The sequence below is a fragment of the Blennius ocellaris genome (assembly GCF_963422515.1).
Source record: "Blennius ocellaris genome assembly, chromosome: 11".
Lineage (NCBI taxonomy): Eukaryota > Metazoa > Chordata > Actinopteri > Blenniiformes > Blenniidae > Blennius > Blennius ocellaris.
In genome coordinates, this window is record NC_137660.1 from 29,163,404 (window position 1) to 29,187,720 (window position 24,317).

Sequence of the window (24,317 nt, forward strand, 5' to 3'; positions counted from 1 at the left end):
TGAACTGGGACTCGGTGGTGACCTCGGAGTCGGGGTTGAGCAGGAAGTGCTGCTGGGACACGGTGCCGGTCGTGGTATCCACGGTGACCACGGGGAACCCCATCTGCAGCACCCAGGTGTTCATGATGTTGGTGACGGAGTCGGGGAGCTCGGTGGAGCTGGAGTTTACGGCCTGCCACACACACACACACACACACACACACACACACACACACACACACACACACACACACACACACACACACACACACACACACCAAACGTCTCCATCTCGTCCGTCCACAACTGAGACGTTGGATTTTAGGGTGGGGGTTTGCGGTTGGAGGCGTCGCCCCCGTACCTGCTGCAGGTGCCTCCACAGGTCGGTGTAGACGGCGTTCCCGTACTCGAACTCCACCAGGTACGTCTGCAGGGCGGAGGTCAGACACGTTTGTACAGAAGGAGCCCGGCGACTCCGCCACACCACCACCACCACCACCATCACCACGTCTCACCTTCAGCCCCTGAGTGAACACCTGCTCCGTCAGGAAGTCAGACAGCATCCGGAGCACCGACGCCCCCTGTGGACGGACACACACATTACAGCCACGGCCAAAGATTAAAAAAATAAATAAATAAATAAAATAACTGCATTTCCCGCGGCAAATGCATGATAGTGTGAATGCTGCCTGCAAACTAATGCTACCTGCAGCAGATAAACTGTAATGCTTTGTCCTGGCGACCCGTCTCTGGTCTCGAGTGAGTTTAAACTTGTGCAACTTTTCGAAAATGTGCAACTTTTTGAAAATGGTGCAACTTTTTGAAAATGTGCAACTTTTTGAAAATTGTGCAACTGTTTGAAATTGTGCAACTTTTTGAAAATTGTGCAACTTTTTGAAAATGTTCAACTTTTTGAAAATTGTGCAACTTTTTTGAAAATTGTGCAACTTTTTGAAAATATTTTTTTCTTCCCAGCGGCGGTGACCGGTGGACGTGTGGAGACGTTGAGTCCCTCACCTTGCTGTAGGAGATGGCGTCAAACAGCTCGCTGATCTGCGCCGGCTTCTGGATGTCTTCCGGCTTGGAGGACAGGGGATGAGACGACGCAAGGGCGTCGATGGCGAACACGCGGTGGACGTCGTTGAGCACGATGAGCTCGTTCTGCGGAGAGGCGAAGAGACGCTCAGGCCACCGCCGGTTCCCTGAACGCACCGCCGAGTTCCACCGGCAGCGGTGGAGCAGATTACTGAGTTAAACCGGTTACATTGGATTAATGGTGTGATGGAAACTGCAATGGTAGCATTAGCATTAGCTGTGTCAACGTAGTGAATGGTTCACCCTCTGAGATCAGCTGAAGTGAGGAAGATGCTCTATAATCTGACGTTAGAGGAAGATGCTCTATAATCTGGTGTCAGAGGGGGAAGATGCTCTATAATCTGATGTCAGAGGAGGAAGATGCTCTATAATCTGGTGTTAGAGGAGGAAGATGCTCTATAATCTGATGTCAGAGGAGGAAGATGCTCTATAGTCTGGATTAGAGGAGGAAGATGTTCTATAATTTGGTGTTAGTAGGGGAAGATGCTCTATAATCTGGTGTTAGAGGAGGAATGTGCTCTATAATCTGGTGTTAGAGGAGGAAGATGCTCTATGATGTCATGTTAGAGGAGGAAGATGCTCTATAATCTGATGTCAGATGAGGAAGATGCTCTATAATCTGGATTAGAGGAGGAAGATGCTCTATAATCTGGTGTTAGAGGAGGAAGATGCTCTATAATCTGATGTTAGAGGGGGAAGATGCTCTATAATCTGGATTAGATGAAGATGCTCTATAATCTGGTGTTAGAGGAAGATGCTCTATAATCTGACACTATAATCCAGCGTAATCCGGAGGTGAGCAGAGACCCACCACGCCCCAGTCGGGCTCGGCGTTGTCGGCTCCCAGATACTCCACGTAGGAGGCGAAGCCTTCGTTCAGCCACAAGTCGTTCCACCAGTCCAGGGTCACCAGGTTACCGAACCACTGCGGGGGGTCACGACGTGACGTGGTCAACAACAACAACAACAGGAGGTAAACCCGTCCGAACTGCCAACCCTCACCATGTGCGCCAGCTCGTGAGCGATGATGGTGGCGATCCTCTCCTTGTTGGAGTTGGAGGAGAAGGTGGGGTCGTAGAGCAGCGCCGTCTCCCTGTAGGTGATCAGGCCCCAGTTCTCCATGGCGCCGGCGTTGAAGTCCGGCAGGGCGATCTGGTCTGAACCCAGATCAGGTCGAGCGGTTGGCGGTACGAAACCCAAGCATTGTTACTACCGTAGGTGTTACATGGTATGGTATGGTATTATTATTATTATAAGTACACATTACTATTGGTATTATTATTATTATTACTGATATATATATATATATATATATATATATATATATATATATATATATATATATATATATATATATATATATATATATATATATATATATATATATATTGTTATTGTTATTTTATTGCTACCATATTGTTATTGTTATATTATTGCTACCATTATTAGTAGTACTATACACGAGTATTATACACTATTACACATTGTTATTATGTGTATTATTGTTATTATTATTATTATAAGTACACTATTACTATTGTTATTATTATTACTGATATATATATATATATATATATATTGTTATATTATTGCTACCATTATTAGTCGTACTATACACGAGTATTATACACTATTACACATTGTTATTATCTGTATTATTGTTATTATTATTATTATAAGTACACTATTACTATTGTTATTATTATTACTGATATATATATATATATATATATATTGTTATATTATTGCTACCATTATTAGTCGTACTATACACGAGTATTATACACTATTACACATTGTTATTATCTGTATTATTGTTATTATTATTATTATAAGTACACTATTACTATTGTTATTATTATTACTGATATATATATATATATATAGTTATTTTATAGCTACCATATTGTTATTGTTATATTATTGCTACCATTATTAGTAGTACTATACACGAATATTATACACTATTACACATTGTTATTATGTGTATTATTATTATTATTATTATTATATAATGCCTACTTCTAATGGCTCTGCCACTGCACCTTACTATTTATTTATGTTGCTTTGATCTCGTCTTATTTCTAAGTGCCCATGTTCCGTTCTGTGTTTTACTTTATGTCTTATACACAGATTGTTTTATACTTTACTTTTATTTCTATTCTATTGTATTTTATAATATTCATATGTACCAGATTGCTGCAACAAGACAATTTCCCTTCGGGGATGAATAAAGTCATTATCTATCTATATAACCTAAATATTTAATCTGCTGCGTGTGGATCCTGGGACAGGAAGTTTTAAAAATCGTCGTTTTATAAACGAGCTCTCAGCAACAAAAAAACCCGACGTTGTAAAAACGGGCGACAAACACAAGACTGAAAAACAATGACGGTACACAACGTGTTAATAATTGAGCTGCGATGTGATTACATGTGGTGGAGATAAAAGATAGAGAGAAATAAAAAAAAAAAAGCATGCGACAGAGTGTTTACGACTCGTTATCAGACCTCCAGTCCATAAAAAAGCACAGATTGCAGAGCGGAGCCATAAAACGAGGACGTGGTCGCGGTAAACAGCACGAGATGATGAACCGGCTCCGAGAAACTCGCTCTCATTGGACGGCTTTAACCACGCCCACATTTTCTTTATCGGGATTTGTTTTTCCAAAATGGAAAATTTTTTGTGACTCTAGCTTGTTCACGTTTTTCTTCATCGTGATTTGTTTTTCCAAAATGGAAACATTTTGTGACTCGCTTTTTTCCCGTTTTTCTTTATCGTGATGTTTTTTCAAAATGGAAACATTTTGACTCTCGCTTTTTTCCCGTTTTTCTTTATCGTGATGTTTTTTTTTCGAAAATGGGAAAATTTTGTGACTTTAGCTTGTTTCCGTTTTTCTTTATCGTGATTTGTTTTTCCAAAATGGAAAAATTTTTGTGACGCTAGCTTGTTCACGTTTTTCTTTATCGTGATTTGTTTTTCCAAAATGGAAAATTTTTTGTGACGCTAGCTTGTTCCCGTTTTTCTTTATCGTGATTTGTTTTTTCAAAATGGAAACATTTTGTGACTCTAGTTTTGTTTCCCATTTTTCTTTATCGTGATTTGTTTTTCCAAAATGGAAAATTTTTTGTGACTCTAGCTTGTTCCCGTTTTTCTTTATCGTGATTTGTTTTTCCAAAATGGAAAAATTTTTGTGACTCTAGCTTGTTCACGTTTTTCTTTATCGTGATTTGTTTTTCCAAAATGGAAAAATTTTTGTGACGCTAGCTTGTTCACGTTTTTCTTTATCGTGATTTGTTTTTCCAAAATGGAAAAATTTTTGTGACGCTAGCTTGTTCACGTTTTTCTTTATCGTGATTTGTTTTTCCAAAATGGAAAATTTTTTGTGACACTAGCTTGTTCCCGTTTTTCTTTATCGTGATTTGTTTTTTCAAAATGGAAACATTTTGTGACTCTAGTTTTGTTTCCCATTTTTCTTTATCGTGATTTGTTTTTCCAAAATGGAAAAATTTTTCTGACGCTAGCTTGTTCACGTTTTTCTTTATCGTGATTTGTTTTTCCAAAATGGAAAAATTTTGTGACTTTAGCTTGTTTCCGTTTTTCTTTATCGTGATTTGTTTTTCCAAAATGGAAACATTTTGTGACTCGCTTTTTTCCCGTTTTTCTTTATCGTGATTTTTTTTTTTTTCGAAAATGGGAAAATTTTGTGACTTTAGCTTGTTTCCGTTTTTCTTTATCGTGATTTTTTTTTGAAAATGAAAATTTTTTTGTGACTCTCGCTTGTTCCCGTTTTTCTTTATCGTGATTTGTTTTTCCAAAATGGAAACATTTTTCTGACGCTAGCTTGTTCACGTTTTTCTTTATCGTGATTTGTTTTTTCAAAATGGAACCATTTTTGTGATGCTAGCTTGTTCCCGTTTTTCTTTATCGTGATTTGTTTTTTCAAAATGGAAACATTTTGTGACTCTCGCTTTTTTCCCGTTTTTCTTTATCGTGATTTGGTTTTTTTTCGAAAACGGGAACATTTTGTGACTTTAGCTTGTTTCCGTTTTTCTTTATCGTGATTTTTTTTCGAAAATGGACATTTTTTTGTGACTCTCGCTTGTTCCCGTTTTTCTTTATCGTGATTTGTTTTTTCAAAATGGAACCATTTTTGTGACTTTAGCTTGTTTCCGTTTTTCTTTATCGTGATTTTTTCCCAAAATGGAAAATTTTTTGTGACGCTAGCTTGTTCCCGTTTTTCTTTATCGTGATTTGTTTTTCCAAAATGGAAAAATTTTGTGACTCTCGCTTGTTTCCGTTTTTCTTTATCGTGATTTTTCCCCAAAATGGAAACATTTTTGTGACGCTAGCTTTGTTTCCCGTTTGCCGTGAAGTGTCCGGTGGTAGAATGAAGGACTCACCGGATTTGGGCAGCGGGTAGGAGGAGTTGTAGTAGTTCTCAAAGAACTTGAGGATGGGTCCGGTCTTGCTCAGGGCGTAGGCTCCCTGGCCGGCCTGGATCGCCGGCCGGCGGGCGTAGATCCTGATCTGGAGACACACGGGACAGTCAGGCTAGCGTTCTGTCAATTATCAAAATCATGTTGTTGTTGTTTTGGTTTGTTTGTTTGTTTTTGTCTTTGCTATCATTGTTGTGATTATTTTGGTTTTTGCTCTGTCGTTGCTCAGGCTGGTTTGATCTCGTGGCGGTTAGGAAAATATTTGGATCTGTGATTATTGTGTTATAATGAAGAAAAAAAGAGAGAAAAAAGAAAAATGTATGTAGCGCTAACAAGGGTATTGTAACTATCTTCCCACCCAGTCTTTCCTCTCCTCTCCTCTATCCTCCCCTCTCCTCTTCTCTATCCTCTCCTCTCCTCCATCCTCCCCTCTCCTCTATCCTCTCCTCTCCTCCATCCTCCCCTCTCCTCTCCTCTATCCTCCCCTCTCCTCTTCTCTATCCTCTCCTCTCCTCCATCCTCCCCTCTCCTCTATCCTCTCCTCTCCTCCATCCTCCCCTCTCCTCTTCTCTATCCTCCCCTCTCCTCTATCCTCTCCTCTCCTCCATCCTCCCCTCTCCTCTATCCTCCCCTCTATCCTCTATCCTCCCCTCTCCTCTATCCTCCCCTCTATCCTCTCCTCTCCTCCATCCTCCCCTCTCCTCTCCTCTATCCTCCCCTCTATCCTCCCCTCTCCTCCATCCTCCCCTCTCCTCTTCTCTATCCTCCCCTCTATCCTCTCCTCTTCTCTATCCTCCCCTCTATCCTCTCCTCTCCTCTATCCTCCCCTCTATCCTCCCCTCTCCTCTTCTCTATCCTCCCCTCTCCTCCATCCTCCCCTCTCCTCTCCTCCCCTCTATCCTGCCCTCTTCTCTATCCTCTCCTCTCCTCTATCCTCCCCTCTCCTCTTCTCTATCCTCCCCTCTCCTCTATCCTCCCCTCTCCTCTCCTCTATCCTCCCCTCTCCTCTTCTCTATCCTCCCCTCTCCTCCATCCTCCCCTCTCCTCTATCCTCCCCTCTCCTCTATCCTCCCCTCTCCTCTATCCTCCCCTCTCCTCCATCCTCCCCTCTCCTCTTCTCTATCCTCCCCTCTATCCTCTCCTCTCCTCTATCCTCCCCTCCCCTCTCCTTTTAATTGCATATTTATTTAAATATTGGCAGACTTTTAATAATTCCACCCCAAAACAATAAAAGGAAAGAATAAAATAGCAACAAAAAAAAGAAGAAAGTCAGGCGACGGGGCTCCCGGGGGAAAACCGTGTCTCCGGCATCGTGATGCCGGACGAGTCAGCGACTTCCCGCCGGGAGCGAGAAGCGATCTCTCGTTTACCGCGACGCCGTCGACGATCTCCTCGATGTGGTCGAAGTCGTCGCTGACGATGAAGGCCAGCAGGTACGTGGACATCTTCTCCGTCCGCTCGAACACCGTCCTCAACGCGGCGACACCGTCCTGGACCACCTCCGTCGTCCCTGGGGACGAAGACAAGCAACTCCTCAAGAGACGCCTTCGGTTGTTCGTCACAAGAGTTTGGTCTGCGGACGGAGCGTGAGCTCGGAAACCGGAGGGGGCGAACACCCCCCAACCCCCCTCCTCCCTCCCCCCCCCCCGGATCCAGGGTCTCTGGGGTGGGACTCACCCAGCGCCTTGCCGTTGGACAGAGCGTCCGACTTCAGGTCGTGCATCAGGATGATGTTGAAGTAGGCCTTCATGGCCGGCTCGTCGAAGCAGGGAAACGCCTTCCTGGCGTCTGTCGGCTGCATCTGCGTGGTGGCGACGACCCTGAGGGGCGACGAGGCGTCAGACAAAGCGGCAACCGGTGTGGGGTAGGGGGTGGGGGGGGGGTGAAGGGGGCGTGGCCAATAGTCTGAGAGGTACGACCGTTTTAAATGTACTGGAGTCGTACTAACCAGAGAAGCACCGACACCGGTATCGGGTCTGGAGGAATTACGATCAATATGCTGACTCAGCTGGAATAACGGGAACCGGAGACGTCCGCCCAGTTACCATGGTAACAGGCGTCAGCAACAAGTCGACCCATCGCAGAAAAGACCCAACGACCATCGTCAGGGGGCGAGAAGAAAGTTCCGACACATTTTTGGGTGTGGTTATCTTGACCCCGGGTCACTTTTCTATATAGAATTCTGACCCCGGGTCACTTTTCTATATAGAATTCTGACCCCCGGGTCACTTTTCTATATAGAATTCTGACCCCCGGGTCACTTTTCTATATAGAATTCTGACCCCCGGGTCACTTTTCTATATAGAATTCTGACCCCCGGGTCACTTTTCTATATAGAATTCTGACCCCGGGTCACTTTTCTATATAGAGTTCTGACCCCGGGTCACTTTTCTATATAGAGTTCTGACCCCGGGTCACTTTTCTATATCGAATTCTGACCCCCGGGTCACTTTTCTATATAGAGTTCTGACCCCGGGTCACTTTTCTATATAGAGTTCTGACCCCGGGTCACTTTTCTATATCGAATTCTGACCCCCGGGTCACTTTTCTATATAGAGTTCTGACCCCGGGTCACTTTTCTATATAGAGTTCTGACCCCGGGTCACTTTTCTATATAGAATTCTGACCCCCGGGTCACTATTCTATATCGAATTCTGACCCCAGGGTCACTTTTCTATATAGAATTCTGACCCCGGGTCACTTTTCTATATAGAGTTCTGACCCCCAGGTCACTTTTCTATATAGAATTCTGACCCTGGGTCACTTTTCTATATAGAGTTCTGACCCCGGGTCACTTTTCTATATAGAATTCTGACCCCCGGGTCACTATTCTATATCGAATTCTGACCCCAGGGTCACTTTTCTATATAGAATTCTGACCCCGGGTCACTTTTCTATATAGAGTTCTGACCCCGGGTCACTTTTCTATATAGAGTTCTGACCCCGGGTCACTTTTCTATATCGAATTCTGACCCCCGGGTCACTTTTCTATATAGAGTTCTGACCCCGGGTCACTTTTCTATATAGAATTCTGACCCCGGGTCACTTTTCCAGTATAAAAAAATTCCCCCCTACCAATAGAATTTTGACCCCCAATATGAAACTTTACTTTTGCTAATAAAAATATTCTAGAGAAATTAATATATATATATCATTTTTTTTTTTTTACATAAATTCCTAAAATAAAATGTAAAGATTAAACAATACTAAAGGAGTATTACTTAGATTACACATGCAAGAGGTACATTTTTATGCTTGTATTATTTTCATAACTCAATAGGAGACATAGGACTTTTCCAAGCTCTAGAATATCGACCCCAAGTCTATTTTAACGTTATATCATCTGTTCCATTCGTGAGTAAGGTCTAGAGACATATGGGGGCGGGTCACAATTCCACAAGGTTTCTATCTGACACCGGGTTCCAACAGGTCCGACACTGCTCGGAGTACCGGTACTCCGTCTTCCTTCGGGAGTATTAACGTTGACTTACTTCTTCTGTCCGTCCTGCACGTACTCGCTCCGGTAGAAGCCCCCCAGGTCGTCGGCCAGCTCCCCCCTGAACACGGTGCTCAGGCGGTACGTGGCGCCTTTGGCCAGTTTCCCGCCCAGTTGCAGAACGAGGAACTGGGTCTCGGTCTGGAGCCAGGAGGACGTGATGGCCGGAGCCGTGTCGGCCCCGGACACCGCGGCCAGCGAGGCCTTCTGTCCGTTGGCCATGTTGGTGTAGTTCAGCTTGTTGGAGTGGATCAGGATGAGGTCGGTCTCCACCACACACTCAAACTCCACGAAGGATTCACCTGAAACGCCACCAGAACCGGGTCAGACGCGGCAGCAGAGGCCCAGAACCAGCAGGACTGAAGCGGAGACGATTGTAGACTGGTTAGAGGTTCTCACCGATTTGGGAACCGACCCGAGTCAGAAGTTAAAACCATCAACCGTTTCACACAAACTCGAAGGACCAGATTCACACAAGTCCAAAAACCCAAATCCCTTGTCCCAGACTAGTTCTAACCCAGTACCCAACAAGAAACCAGTCTGGGCCCAGTCCAGAACCAGGAAGATGAACAGTCTTAGGTCAGATTCCCGTCCAAACTCAACAGAAACACCGAAAGTCAGAGAAAATAAAACCTTTCAAAACGAGACACAAACAAACAAACGGCCAAATGGAACCTGTGTCAAATTCCACAACCTCGAAAACCTGAAGAAATATAATGAAACACACTGCGAAATGGATCCAACTGCCATTAGGTAATGATTAATCTAAATCCAGTCATGATTAATCAAAATCCAGTCATGATTAATCTAAATCCAGTAATAATTAATCTAAATCCAGTAATGATTAATTTAAATCCAGTAATAATTAATCAAAATCCAGTAATGATTAATCAAAATCCAGTCATGATTAATCTAAATCCAGTCATAATTAATTTAACTCTAGTCATGATTAATCTAAATCCAGAAATGATTAATATAAATCCAGTAATGATTAATCTAAATCCAGTAATAACTCATTTAAATCCATTAATGATTAATCTAAATCCAGTAATGATTAATCTAAATCCAGTAATGACAAATCTAAATCCAGTAATGATTAATCTAAATCCAGTAATGACAAATCTAAATCCAGTAATGATTAATCTAAATCCAGTAATGACAAATCTAAATCCAGTAATGATTAATCTAAATCCAGTAATAATTAATTTAAATCCATTTATGATTAATCTAAATCCAGTAATGATTAATCTAAATCCAGCAATGATTAATTTAAATCCCGTCATGATTAATCAAAATCCAGTAATAATTAATCTAAATCCAGTCATGATTAATTTAAATCCAGTAATAATTAATCTAAATCCAGTAATAATTAATCTAAATCCAGTCATGATTAATCTAGATCCAGTAACAATTAATCTGTAAATTGTTACTAAAAGGTAAAAAAAAGTAGATTTTTGCTTCCTTTTTTTTTTTTTTTTTTTTTTTGAAATTTTGACAAAGTGGAGCGGCCCGTCCATCCCAACGCCGGCGCAATCAAGCGAGCCGACGCCTCAAGACCAGGCCGTCGCTCATAAACCGTCAGTTATCGTCAGTATCACGACTATAAACTGAATTATCGGCAAAACAAGGAAAGCGCGTGTAAAAGTCACACGCCCGTATCGGAGGGCGATAAACGCGGTGGCGGCGGCGGCCTCACCGGTGAAGAAGTAGAGCTGGGTGCCGTCCTCCGGGGTCAGCCGGGGCCACAGGGTCAGGTTGTAGTAGAGGGGCTTCAGGGTCTTGGGCAGCCGGTACTGGTCCCAGGGCTTGTCCGAGGGGGCGGGGGTGGTGACGGGGGGCTTGGCGGTGGTGACGGGGGGCTTGGCGGTGGTGACGGGGGGCTTGGCGGTGGTGCCGCCGCCGCCGCCGTTCGTCTGCCCGTTCTTGTCCTTCTCCTGCGCGTAGACCACCGACAGGGCGATGATGGTGGCGATGGCGGCCGCCGCCACCACCACGCCCAGGACGGCCAGCGGCTTGCTGACGAAGAAGCCTTTGCCCATGACGGCGCTCGGCGTGCGGCTGGGTAGGGATTTGCGGCGCGGCGGCGCGGCGGAGGCTGTATATGAAGCGGCGGGTGGAGTCGCTCCGCCCGCTGGACGCTACACATTAACTCTGGCGGGTCGCGGAGCGCAAACAGCAACGCTGGTTTTTCTTTTTTCTTTTTTTTTAAAGGAGATTTTTCAATACATTACAGTCGTTCCAATGTGCTTTTACAGAGGAAATAGAAAAACACAACATCCACATGAGGTTTGTTTGTGACTGTGGAAAGAAAAACTCTACAACAGGAGAAACTTTGTAGAAACCAGAGTGAGAGGTGGAGGAATAGAGGAGAGGAGGGGAAAGATAGAGAGAGACTTGGTGGGGAGAAACATACAATACCCTTGTTAGTGCTACATACATTTTTCTTTTTCTTTTTAATAACACAGTGATCTGAATATTTTCCAGCTGCCATGGGATGAAACCAGCCTGAACAACAACAGAGCAAAAAACTAAGTAATCACAACAATTATAACAAAAGCAAAAACAAAAGGACACAAAACAAAGAAAGAAAGAAAAAAAAAGAAGAGAAAAACAGAACGAAACACAAAAAAAACAGGAAGAGAAAAAACAAACAAAAAAACACCAACAAAAAAAGCAAACAACTTGATTGAGAAAGAAAAAAAAGAGAAAAGCAGAACGAAACACACACACAAAAAAACAAACAAAAACAGGAAGAGAAAAAAAAAAAAATACCAACAACAACAAAAACAAGCAAACAACTTGATTGACAAAGAAAAAAAAAAAGGAAAAAACAGAACGAAACACACACAAAAAAACTAAAACAGACAAAAATAGGAAGAGGAAAAAAAAAACACCAACAACAACAACAGAAAAAGCAAACAACAACTTGATTGACAAAGAAAAAAAAAAAGAGAAAAACAGAACGAAACACAAAAAAAACAAAAAACACAACAAAAACAGGAAGAAAAAAAAAAAACAACCAACAACAAAAAAGGCACCAGACAGGGCATGCAGAGAGGACCCCCCCCCCCACAGGAGAAGGATAAACGCTGGTTTTTGTACCTGCTTCTATTAGATCAGCTCTAAAAAAATGAGTTCATTTACCTACGACAGCTTTTAAACATATGTTAGATTGTTTTTTCATTTTAATGCTGTTTAACATGCATTATTTTTGGGGGTAGGATTACAGTTAGTGTTTTTTTTCAGGAAATGTTCTTCTCACCTAATCATGTTTTCAAATATTCAATAAAAACCAACAAATTCACAGATACGTTCTGTTAAACAATCTTTTCAAAGGCTTTTTGTGGGAAAAAGACTGGATGTAAGAAGAGATCTATGCAAAATTCTAGAAATTGAAAATAAATACACCTTTTGTAACTAAATTATGTTTTGTTTATTGTTTTACCATCTGATTGTTTTTATTGTTTTAAATGCTTTTACTTTGCCTCTTATATTTTTATTTCAATGTACAGCACTTTGTCTCAGCCACGGCTGCTTTTAAAGCGCTTTATAAATAAAGTTGAGTTGAGTTGAGTTTCGTAACAAAAAAAAAAACAAAAAAAAATTCAATAAGAAAGTGTCACTGAATTTTATTTTTAAATCTATTTCGTTAGTATTTTTCTTTCTTGCACGTTTCCGTCATGTTCACTGACTCCTCAGATCATTTCTTCTCATTTAATTTAAATAACTGGATAACTCAAAATGTTCTATTATATATTTATGTAGAATGTTTTAATGTTTATTGAGAAATATTCAACATGTATATGCAGATCCAGGTTGAAGCCTGACAAACAAACAAACAAACAAAACTGATCTCATACCAACTCAAGAGCAACTTTAGCACTTTTAAAGTTAAAATGCATTAGAAATAAAATGCAGCAACGACTGACTGACTATTTGTAGAATTGTTGGACCTTTAATTGTTGGTCAGTCTTCAAACATAATGACACAAACAAATCATGAAGACTTTCTCTCTGGGGACAATAAAGTATTTGTCTTGTCTTGTAAATGAACTTTGATTTGAGGCCAAAGGTTCGTCACTCGTTCGTTATACAGCCATGGAGGTATAACCACCGTTGTACCATTGTAATCGCTGTTGTGTTTTACACTGTGGTTAGAATTTATAGGAGGAGCATCGTGCGTCTATGAAGGTCGTCTTTATGGCAGCGCAGCAGTAAAACTCCGGGTCGTTATGGACACGAGCAGTTATGAAAGATTAGCTCCAGCCACTCCTCGACCTCCGGGTCACTGCAGATCTCTGGAACCTTCCCCGAGTCCCACTAGAGTTCAACCACACCTTGATGATGATCTGCTTTGATTTAATATGTGTATGTTTGGTACATTTCTGACCCTAAAGTGGCCTCGTATGGCACATTAGGTGATATAAGACCACACCGAGGTACGTACTGAACCGATTCTACTGCGGCAAGGCAGGGACCGTAGAAACTACCCCAAGTCCCCCCCGGAGAAGAGGGCAGGTACCCCTGCAGTCAGGTGGTTCCTGGCGACCCAAACTACTACAGATTCCCCTCAGTCCCTTCAGACAGTCGGTCCAAACCCCAGTACCGTCTGTTCCCATTGGACTTCACCACTCAGTCCTACGACCCCCCCCCATCGAGAGGCGAGGTCCCTCAATGGCCTCTACTTCATTTGTTCCGAGTCACAACACTGTCCTCCCGTCCCCGTGGTGCTCGCCAGGCACCATCACTACCCTTGTTCACCGGTGGTCCAGGGTTACCCTTGACTACGGGGTCACAACCCCGGGACTGATGGACGAATGAGGTCAGCCCTTGGGGGGCTTCCACCGTCTACGCTCTTGCTTTAAGTCCACCCGACTCCTCGAGACCCTTTGCACCTGATCAAGTGATCCCTCCAAGGTACCGCCAATGAGAAGTCCAGTATCTGGAACGAGGACCACTGGCTCCCTCTTGAACCGGTTCACAGGTAAGTTTTGCTTTCTGCCGCTGGGCCTCAGACGGTGCAACTCAACACTTGGTTGGTTGTTCAGCCAGTTGGTTGGTTTGTCAAGTTGGTTCACTGGTCGGTCGGTAGGTCGACCGAATGACCGACTATCAGACTGACCGAGTGACTCGTTCCTCCTCGGCACCCTATCTCTGACCGGACAGGAGCGTTCCGATAAGAAAAAAGTGTTTTTTTCTGTATTAAATACATGGTTGTGTCGGTTTCGGGAGTCAGCAGATTTCAACACAGGAAGCAGCCGTCACAGATAAGAGTTGATCCCAGGTCAGCACAAGTTCAACATCTTGTACCGTCCTCTGGACGATCACCGACTTCAGCGCAGGGGTAAGTTTATTTTTCCTGGATGTGACGAGGACACGGCGTTCATAAAGAGTTGGGACACTCTCCATAAAATCCGGCTATCACCTTGGCTATTGTGATCTTATCTCCGGGCCCCGTCTTTTATCTCGGCAGCGTTTTGATAAGAGCTGCGACTCTGAAGTTAAAGGAAAACACTTCAAAATTTTCAGCGATAGTGAACACACTAGAGGTTTATTGTGATTCATTGCCACGTGCCGCGGCATCGCGTGACACAACCCGCACCGTGACAAAGCTCGTCCTTCACGGACGCCTTACTGTCGACGGTCCCAAACCACCGGATATTCCCGAACAAGATGTTGCTCTTGAGTTGAACTCCAGAGAGTTCAAAAACTCCAGAGTTAGAAAAAGTCTCAGACACTTGCAACAGGTGTGGTGTAGATAAGGGCACTATCTTCCTCTGCCGATGGCAGTGCCCGGGAGCAAGGCAGTTTTGGGAAGAGGTTAGATTAACTGCAGGACATCCTCTCAATCAGATTAGAGCTTGATCCCAAACTCTTTCTACGGGGCCTCTACCCTCCCGTTTGCCTTTGGCAAAAACTTCGGTCCCATTTGGTCTGCGGTCACAGTGGCCATATTTGTGTAACGGGGAAAAACCTAATGTTGGGTTTTAATATTTTTGTTCCGTTGAAAAGTCGCCGTCCTACGAGATCCTGTTTGTTAACACATTGTCTTCCTTCAGTCTCTTTGTTGGACTTGTTTTTCTATATTTGAAAAATTCTATCTTATTGTTCTTTATCACAGCAACTGATAAAGAACACGAGTGCGAAAGTTATTGAAGCGTATCAACACATCTGGGACGGGTCCTTATCTCAGGTTTCCTTTCTTTCCAAATGTTTCCAGCCTTCAGTCTATTTTTAACGACACTACCAGGAAGCCATCGCCACCACTGCCCCCCCCCCCTCCCCCCCCGATCAGATGGTCCACTTTACCCCAGCAGATAGCATCCCGCCCCGCCCCTCCCCCGCCCCTCGTCATCTACAACCCCTCCATAAAGATAAAGCTTCTGAACATCCCTGTGCCCACTTCGTACCTCGTCACCCTCGTGTCAGTACTCGTGTCAGTACTCGTGTCGGTACTCTTACACACCCACTTCATCTGACGGAGGCGGGTGGAAAGTGAAGAAACCCCCCCCAAGATACTTTGTCTCTTTCAGTAAACGCTTCATGAATGAATGTGACCTTGGTCAGTGACGGTTAAAGTAGCAAACATGTGGCAGTGGTGGTAAAACGTCACGGTCTTGCATGTCAACGAGCGGAGATACGGTTATATAATGAACGACGCAGTGGACCCACCGTCCACCATCACAGCCTCGTGTCTTCACAACTTAGTTACTAAGAGTTGTCCCTGATTTCTTTGTTTATTTAGTTACCTTGTAGGGTGGTATCTGATTATCCTCAACCTCGTCCACTGGAGGTCAGGTTTGACTTACGGGTCATATTTTTAGCGTGAAAATATTCCAACTCGGTGGAAACGGGGAAAACACAACTCTTCCAAAAAGAACCCCGCAGAAACCATGAGTTTTCACTTGGAACGTTGTAAACGGGGGCGAAAAAGATCTTTATGTGCAACTACATAGAAAAACACTATTGATAATATTAAGCATGAAAATCAAAGCTTGAATCAGCCCACCGAACCCTATAACCCTAACCTAACCCTATAACTCTAAACTAACCCTATAACCCTAACCTAACCCTATAACCCTAAACTAACCCTAACCTAGCCCTATAACCCTAACCTAACCCTATAACCCTAACCTAACCCTATAACCCTAGCCTAACCCTATAACCCTAGCCTAACCCTATAACTCTAACCTAACCCTATAACCCTAACCTAACCCTATAACCCTAGCCTAACCCGATAACTCTAACCTAACCCTATAACCCTAGCCTAACCCTATAACTCTAACCTAACCCTATAACCCTAACCTAACCCTATAACCCTAACCTAACCCTATACCCCTAAACTAACCCTATAACCCTAACCTAACCCTATAACCCTAGCCTAACCCTATAACTCTAACCTAACCCTATAACCCTAGCCTAACCCTATAACTCTAACCTAACCCTATAACCCTAACCTAACCCTATAACCCTAGCCTAACCCTATAACTCTAACCTAACCCTATAACCCTAGCCTAACCCTATAACTCTAACCTAACCCTATAACCCTAACCTAACCCTATAACCCTAACCTAACCCTATACCCCTAAACTAACCCTATAACCCTAACCTAACCCTATAACCCTAGCCTAACCCTATAACTCTAACCTAACCCTATAACCCTAGCCTAACCCTATAACTCTAACCTAACCCTATAACTCTAACCTAACCCTATAACCCTAGCCTAACCCTATAACTCAAACCTAACCCTATACCCCTAACCTAACCCTATACCTCTAACCTAACCCTATAACCCTAACCTAACTCTATAACTCTAACCCTATACCCCGAACCTAACCCTATACCCCTAATCTAACCCTATACCCCTAACCTAACCCTATAACCCTAACCTAACCCTATACCCCTAACCTAACCCTATAACCCTTCTGGGCCACCGTAGGGTTCAATTCACAGCAAGACAACCTTTCAGTGTATTTTCTGTAATGTCGATTTAATGAAAGTCATATTTGAAATCACAAACTACAAAAGTTCTCGAGGTTCAAACTGTGTGGAATTATATTTGTGCCACAATCCGGAGAGCAGTGTAAAATCTAAAGTAAGAAAAACCAAACTGGACCAAAGAAAAAAAACATAATTTTGTTTGTGACTATTGGAACCCAGACGGTCCGATCAGACTCGTACGAGCTTGTTCTGATTGGCTGATTCTATCCAATCAGGTCGCTGATTCCTAAATCAACAGAGTTTAGCAGTTTAAACTGGATAACGGCACTTTTTTTTGAGCATGATAAAAAAATACTCACTAAAAACGTGTCGTAACCAAACACAAAGTACAAACCTGTTGATTTTAGGTCTCGTCTCCGAACGACGCTTCTGAGAAGCCAAAAATAACGACCCGATAGGATTTAATCAGCCAATCAGAACGACCCTGTGCAAGTCTGTGATTGGATGGGTGGTTTTTTTTTTGGGGGGGGGGGGTCACATTTACAGTGTGCTGAGAGGAGGTGGTGTGACGGCAGAGCTGAGGGAGTTTATCTGCAGGAGGGCGAGAACTAAAACCCAGTGTGTGTGTGTGTGTGTGTGTGTGTGTGTAGTCTTGTTTGCTCAGACTAACCTTTATTTTGTTCTGTGCTTCCAACTTTCACGCGCTCCGGATTGTGGCGCAAATATAATCCCAGGAAACTTTTACCCCACCAGGAAAACAACCGGCCAGCAGGGAGACTCCGAGAACCGGAGAACATGGAGGAACTTGGAGGAACTTGGAGGAACGGCGGAGGTTAGGGCTAGAGGCTTCACGGCTCCACTTTGCTGTCCGGAGGTCCGTCGGCTCTGGACTCGACGCAGATCTCGTCCTTCACAGGAAACGGCCGCAGGTCCAGGGTCAGAACGCGGCTGAACATGAACTCATCAAACTAGAAGAAGGGGGGGGAGCGTCAGAACTTAGCGCCTGCGTCCGCCAGCCAATGTTACCGCTACCGTTAGCTACTCTTACGTCGGAGTAAACTCCCAGCAGGGCGTCGGCTTGAGAGAAGAACTCCTCCTTCAGCGAGATGGCGATGATCTGCATGTTGCCGCTGCACTCCTCCCGGATGAACTGGGTCACCTGGAACCGAGGAACCGCTGCAGTCAACCAGCGCACACACGCTTCTCTCCCCAAAGGTCGCCATGGTTACCGTTACGGCTGCAACCGTCGTCCACTGTGTCGCCGACTACCGAGTAACTGTTGTGTACCACCAAGTTATTGAGGGTCCGTCCACACCAGAACCTGGTTCACCTGAACCAGATGTGTCTGGACTGTCGTCCACACCAGGAACCAGATGTGTCTGGACTGTCGTCTGAACCAGATGTGTCTGGACTGTCGTCCACACCAGAACCTGGTTCACCTGAACCAGATGTGTCTGGACTGTCGTCCACACCAGAACCTGGTTCACCTGAACCAGATGTGTCTGGACTGTCGTCCACACCAGAACCTGGTTCACCTGAACCAGATGTGTCTGGACTGTCATCCACACCAGGAACCAGATGTGTCTGGACTGTCGTCCACACCAGAACCTGGTTCACCTGAACCAGATGTGTCTGGACTGTCGTCCACACCAGAACCTGGTTCACCTGAACCAGATGTGTCTGGACTGTCGTCCACACCAGGAACCAGATGTGTCTGGACTGTCGTCCACACCAGGAACCAGATGTGTCTGGACTGTCGTCCACACCAGAACCTGGTTCACCTGAACCAGATGTGTCTGGACTGTCGTCCACACCAGAACCTGGTTCACCTGAACCAGATGTGTCTGGACTGTCGTCCACACCAGGAACCAGATGTGTCTGGACTGTCGTCCACACCAGGAACCAGATGTGTCTGGACTGTCGTCCACACCAGAACCTGGTTCACCTGAACCAGATGTGTCTGGACTGTCGTCCACACCAGAACCTGGTTCACCTGAACCAGATGTGTCTGGACTGTCGTCCACACCAGGAACCAGATGTGTCTGGACTGTCGTCCACACCAGAACCTGGTTCACCTGAACCAGATGTGTCTGGACTGTCGTCCACACCAGGAACCAGATGTGTCTGGACTGTCGTCCACACCAGAACCTGGTTCACCTGAACCAGCTGTGTCTGGACTGTCGTCCACACCAGAACCTGGTTCACCTGAACCAGATGTGTCTGGACTGTCGTCCACACCAGAACCTGGTTCACCTGAACCAGATGTGTCTGGACTGTCGTCCACACCAGAACCTGGTTCACCTGAACCAGATGTGTCTGGACTGTCATCCACACCAGGAACCAGATGTGTCTGGACTGTCGTCCACACCAGAACCTGGTTCACCTGAACCAGATGTGTCTGGACTGTCGTCCACACCAGGAACCAGATGTGTCTGGACTGTCGTCCACACCAGAACCTGGTTCACCTGAACCAGATGTGTCTGGACTGTCGTCCACACCAGAACCTGGTTCACCTGAACCAGATGTGTCTGGACTGTCGTCCACACCAGGAACCAGATGTGTCTGGACTGTCGTCCACACCAGAACCTGGTTCACCTGAACCAGATGTGTCTGGACTGTCATCCACACCAGGAACCAGATGTGTCTGGACTGTCGTCCACACCAGGAACCAGATGTGTCTGGACTGTCGTCCACACCAGGAACCAGATGTGTCTGGACTGTCGTCCACACTAGAACCTGGTTCACCTGAACCAGATGTATCTGGACTGTCGTCCACACCAGGAACCAGATGTGTCTGGACTGTCGTCCACACCAGAACCTGGTTCACCTGAACCAGATGTGTCTGGACTGTCGTCCACACCAGGAACCAGATGTATCTGGACTGTCGTCCACACCAGGAACCAGATGTGTCTGGACTGTCGTCCACACTAGAACCTGGTTCACCTGAACCAGATGTGTCTGGACTGTCGTCCACACCAGGAACCAGATGTGTCTGGACTGTCGTCTGAACCAGATGTGTCTGGACTGTCGTCCACACCAGGAACCAGATGTGTCTGGACTGTCGTCCACACCAGGAACCAGATGTGTCTGGACTGTCGTCCACACCAGAACCTGGTTCACCTGAACCAGATGTGTCTGGACTGTCGTCCACACCAGAACCTGGTTCACCTGAACCAGATGTGTCTGGACTGTCGTCCACACCAGGAACCAGATGTGTCTGGACTGTCGTCCACACCAGGAACCAGATGTGTCTGGACTGTCGTCCACACCAGAATCTGGTTCACCTGAACCAGATGTGTCTGGACTGTCGTCCACACCAGGAACCAGATGTGTCTGGACTGTCGTCCACACCAGAACCTGGTTCACCTGAACCAGATGTGTCTGGACTGTCGTCCACATGAGACGGTTTTAGAAGCGTGAAATCAGGTTGTTTTTTTTAAACACTTGTTCCTTGTCTTTCCTACTCATGAGTACTTAAGAGCAGAATGTAACAAGTAACTTTCTCCTTTGTGAGATCAATCAAGGCGTATCTCTTATCTCGCTCTCTCTTCACTATACGTCCAGCAGGGGTCGCCAACCATTAGGTCATAGACTGGCACCAGGCCACAACATGACTTTTACTTTGAAAAGAGTACGGCAAGATGGATGGAGGGATAGATGATGGATAGATAGATGGAAATCGATGTGAGAGCAACACAAGAGAACGTGCCTCGGTGGAACGGCGGCTGGTGAAGCGGACTGTGACGTTCGGGGACAGAGGCTGACCTTGCTGATGTTGGTGTTGTCCAGGGCGGCGTCCACCTCGTCCAAGATGAAGAACGGAGCGGGACGGAAGCTGCGAGGAGGGACACAAACAAGTGAGGAGCGCTAACGGTCACGCCGACACCGACGGCACGACAGAAAGAAACCGCCGTCAAAAGACCGTGAAAGTAAAAGAGAGAGGAGATACAGATGTGGTCCGAGACAGATGTGGTGTGTCCGCAGTGTCACGCAAAGTCGTGTCCAATAGAAACATAAAACTGGAGCGACACTCGGTAGAACGCAGACCTTCACCAACACCACATTTGTTTCTGGAACCAAGTTGGACTCATGATAGCCGTTAGCTCAAATCGATGCTAACTAGCCTGTCAGGCCGCGACATCACTGTGAAACACTGAGCGTCTCCATGGCAACAGATCTCCTTTGACTTCCTCCACCAGGAGCCTCTCATCCACTTTGTACAGGAGCTTTATTTCACAGTTTTCTGGGATTTATTCAGAAATGTTTCGTCGTTAACGTCCTAAAATCTAACGGATTAATCCTTGATGACGACAGATCGTCCCCGAAGATTTCATACGACCCGGGATACACACAAACAAAAACGTAACCTTGTCGGCCATCTTTTAAGCCCCTGATGCCACATTCCTCCAAACGTAGCAGGAAGACCGTACGGAATCAGTTTTTCCTTCTAAAACCAAAACAACTGGAACTTCCCACATGGAAAGAACCTATATGAGGATATATGCACATATATGAAACCTATATGCACATATATGCAGCATATGTGCGCATATATGCTGCACATATGACAATATATATGCTGCATCTATGCATATATATGCCACATACCCCCATGGAAAGAACCTATATAAACATATATGTTTTAATATAGGTTTTGAATATATGTGACATATATAAAATTGGTCGTTTTCCTATATTTTATGTACACATATGTACACATATGTACATATATGACCACATATGTACACGTATGCACATACGTGTGCATATATGTACATAAAATATAGGAAAATGGCCAATTTTATATATGTCACATATATTCAAAACCTATATCAAAACATATATGTTTATGTAGGTTCTTTCCATGTGGGTTTTGTCAATGAAATGAAACTGTAACTTTTTTCTTTTTTTTTTTTTATACGAGGGAAGTGACATGGCTTCACAATAAAAGCTTCTCCTGGAGACTTCCTGCCGCGCCGGTCGTACCTGTGGATGGCGAAGATCATGGCGAGTGCGGCGATGGCCTTCTCGCCCCCGGACAGGTTGTCCATGGACATGAAGCGCTTCCCCGGAGCCACGCAGCTGTAATTGATGCCGCCCAGGTACGGCTCGTCTGGGTTGTCTGCGCTGAGGATGGCCTGCGGGGGGCGCCAAACACAACCTTCAGTCACAAAGCTTTGCCTTCACAACTCCAACAACAGTTCCTTCAGACTAACTTCTATTGACGAGGCCAAACAAACAGTTTGTCGTCGTTACATTAAAATATTCAGCATATCCCCTGACCCCCCCCCCCCCCCCCCCATCATACGCTCGTTGGATTACAGAAGTCCTCTATAATCTACAATTGGAAAAACTCCGGTTCTCGTTAAAGCTCGTGGAATCCCTTTTTGTTGTATATCAAGTCTCTTGATTTATTTATACCCAGATCCTGATGAGGAATGATCTCTTCTATTTATTTATTTATTTATATGTTTATTTTATTTATTTATCTATCTGTTTTGGTTATTTTCCCCCCAATCTTTAATGTCTGTCTTTTACGTGGTATGAGTGTGTGTGCGAATGTTTATGTTTGTATCGTAGGTTTGTGCCACGTGTCCAAGGTTATTTGACCTGAGCAGGGTGGGGGGGGGGGGGGGGGGGGGGCGGGGGCATGAGGGTCTTTATTACTGTCAAAATGTACCATTTCATTTGCATTTGATTTGAAAAATGCCAATAAAAAGAGTTGGACTAAAAAAACAAACAAACAATGATTGTGCAGTAATACTGGTTCTCCTCATATTCCAGCACTAATATCTTTGGTATTTCCTCGTCAGTCGGGCCTCCGGGACGTGGAGCCGGAGCCTCCGGGACGTGGCGGCGGCGGCGCCTCACCTGAGCGCTGCTGTTCCTGCACAGCCTCTTGTAGATTTGGTCGACGGCGACGGACACGTGTTCAAAACACTGGCTGAAGCGGTGGAAACGCTGAGCTTTGACCTGGTGGAACTCCTGACTGCACTTCCTGGCTGCTCTGGTGCTGGCGTCAAAGGCTGGGGGGGGGAGAGAGTGACATTTTGCAACCCGGAAAAAGCTCTAAGACTCCACCTACTGGAACCCTCTACATCAGTGTTTTTCAACCTTTTAGAGCCAAGACACACTTTTTTCTTTGGAAAAACTCTGGAGTCACACCTCCTCCTGAAAATGTTAAAATGTTAACTCTGTAGCCTCAATTAACAATATAAAGTCTTTCTCATCAAAGTTTTATCAACAGGAATCCAGTAAATCCAGAAAGCAAGGACTTTTTTTAATAGTGCCTCCCTCAGTGTGAAACCTGGACCTGATGGATGAAGAGCTGAGATCCTGGTTTTCAAAAACTTCTCCATCACTGTCACTGACACAGTACTTTGATACAAGATGGTAGCAGGAGGTGGAGATGAACCACACTGACGTCTGTCACTTTACATTTCACCGGCAAAGTTCTGTGCTGCCCTCTAGTGGTGAAGAGTATTGTAGCATCACGGAGTTGGTCGCTGCAGGGCGTGATGGGAGTTCAGGTTGTGTGTTGCCGGAGGTTATCGAGGGTTATCGTGTGTGTTGGTTTGTGCTTGTGTTGTGTTTTTGTTCCTCGGTTCAGAGAGTTCATTATTTCGTCTAGTTTGGTTTGTTGGATGTTGGTGATGCAACCAGGAGTGACAAATGTGTTGTGAGGTTCCGGTTGTGTATGTTCATGTCAAAATAAAAGCCTCTGGTGATCAGCTGGCGGAAAAGAATCTCGTCTCAGCAATTCTTCTGCGGCGCTCGCCACAGTATTTATATATGATTACTCTGCACACTGCTCTGATACCTGACAGCGGCTGTGAGAGCAAATGTTTTTTTTAGAAAAAAAATGTGAAATTGGATAAATTCCCACGGCTCCCCTGACGAGATCTCGCGGAAACACCAGTGTGCCGCGGAGCAGTGGTTGAAAAACACTGATCTAGAACTCTACACCTCCATCAGCGTCAGTCCAGACGTTTCAAGACTCGTTCTTTGAGGAAGTTCAGATTCTTCCCGTACCTTCTCTCACTCCCAGTACTTTCTCCTTCAGCTCCGTCATCTTCTCCAGAGCCTTGAGGTTGGGGGCGGCGGTTTGGTGCAGCGCCGCCTCGGCGGCGGAGACGGCGTCCCTCAGCTGCTTCAGGTGCGCCTCCACCTCCCCGTCGCCCTCCATCCTCTGTGGAGACACAACGGGAGTGACGCTGCCGCCGGCCAGCAGGGGGCAGCGCAGGGCGGGATGGGGTGGGGTGAGGTGAGGTGGGGTGGGGTGGGGTGGGGTGGGGTGGGGTGAGGTGAGGTGGGGTGAGGTGAGGTGAGGTGGGGTGGGGTGAGGTGAGGTGAGGTGGGGTGAGGTGA

The 24,317-nt window shown here is 45.1% G+C and overlaps 2 protein-coding genes across 2 annotated transcripts in view; both read right to left on the reverse strand.

The window, feature by feature from the left end:
* The window catches only part of LOC308136483 (aminopeptidase N-like), a gene marked incomplete at both ends in the record, with an annotated part of 18,256 nt that extends 7,208 nt beyond the window's left edge, over positions 1–11,048 (reverse strand). Inside the window, 11 exons of the mRNA XM_080504821.1 lie at positions 1–172; positions 341–406; positions 495–560; positions 997–1,140; positions 1,886–1,999; positions 2,077–2,231; positions 5,478–5,604; positions 6,884–7,023; positions 7,191–7,333; positions 9,005–9,311; positions 10,706–11,048. The exon at positions 1–172 is cut by the window's left edge and continues 1 nt beyond it. Coding sequence (XP_080360947.1) covers positions 1–172; positions 341–406; positions 495–560; positions 997–1,140; positions 1,886–1,999; positions 2,077–2,231; positions 5,478–5,604; positions 6,884–7,023; positions 7,191–7,333; positions 9,005–9,311; positions 10,706–11,048 — 1,777 coding nt within the window. The remainder of the gene's footprint in view (positions 173–340; positions 407–494; positions 561–996; positions 1,141–1,885; positions 2,000–2,076; positions 2,232–5,477; positions 5,605–6,883; positions 7,024–7,190; positions 7,334–9,004; positions 9,312–10,705) is intronic.
* A 6,749-nt stretch (positions 11,049–17,797) lies between these two features.
* The window catches only part of LOC308136485 (structural maintenance of chromosomes protein 1B-like), a gene marked incomplete at both ends in the record, with an annotated part of 28,295 nt that continues 21,775 nt past the window's right edge, over positions 17,798–24,317 (reverse strand). The window contains 6 exons of the mRNA XM_080504824.1: positions 17,798–17,917; positions 17,998–18,108; positions 20,715–20,784; positions 21,936–22,087; positions 22,821–22,975; positions 23,982–24,138. Of these exons, the coding sequence (XP_080360950.1) occupies positions 17,798–17,917; positions 17,998–18,108; positions 20,715–20,784; positions 21,936–22,087; positions 22,821–22,975; positions 23,982–24,138 (765 nt within the window). The remainder of the gene's footprint in view (positions 17,918–17,997; positions 18,109–20,714; positions 20,785–21,935; positions 22,088–22,820; positions 22,976–23,981; positions 24,139–24,317) is intronic.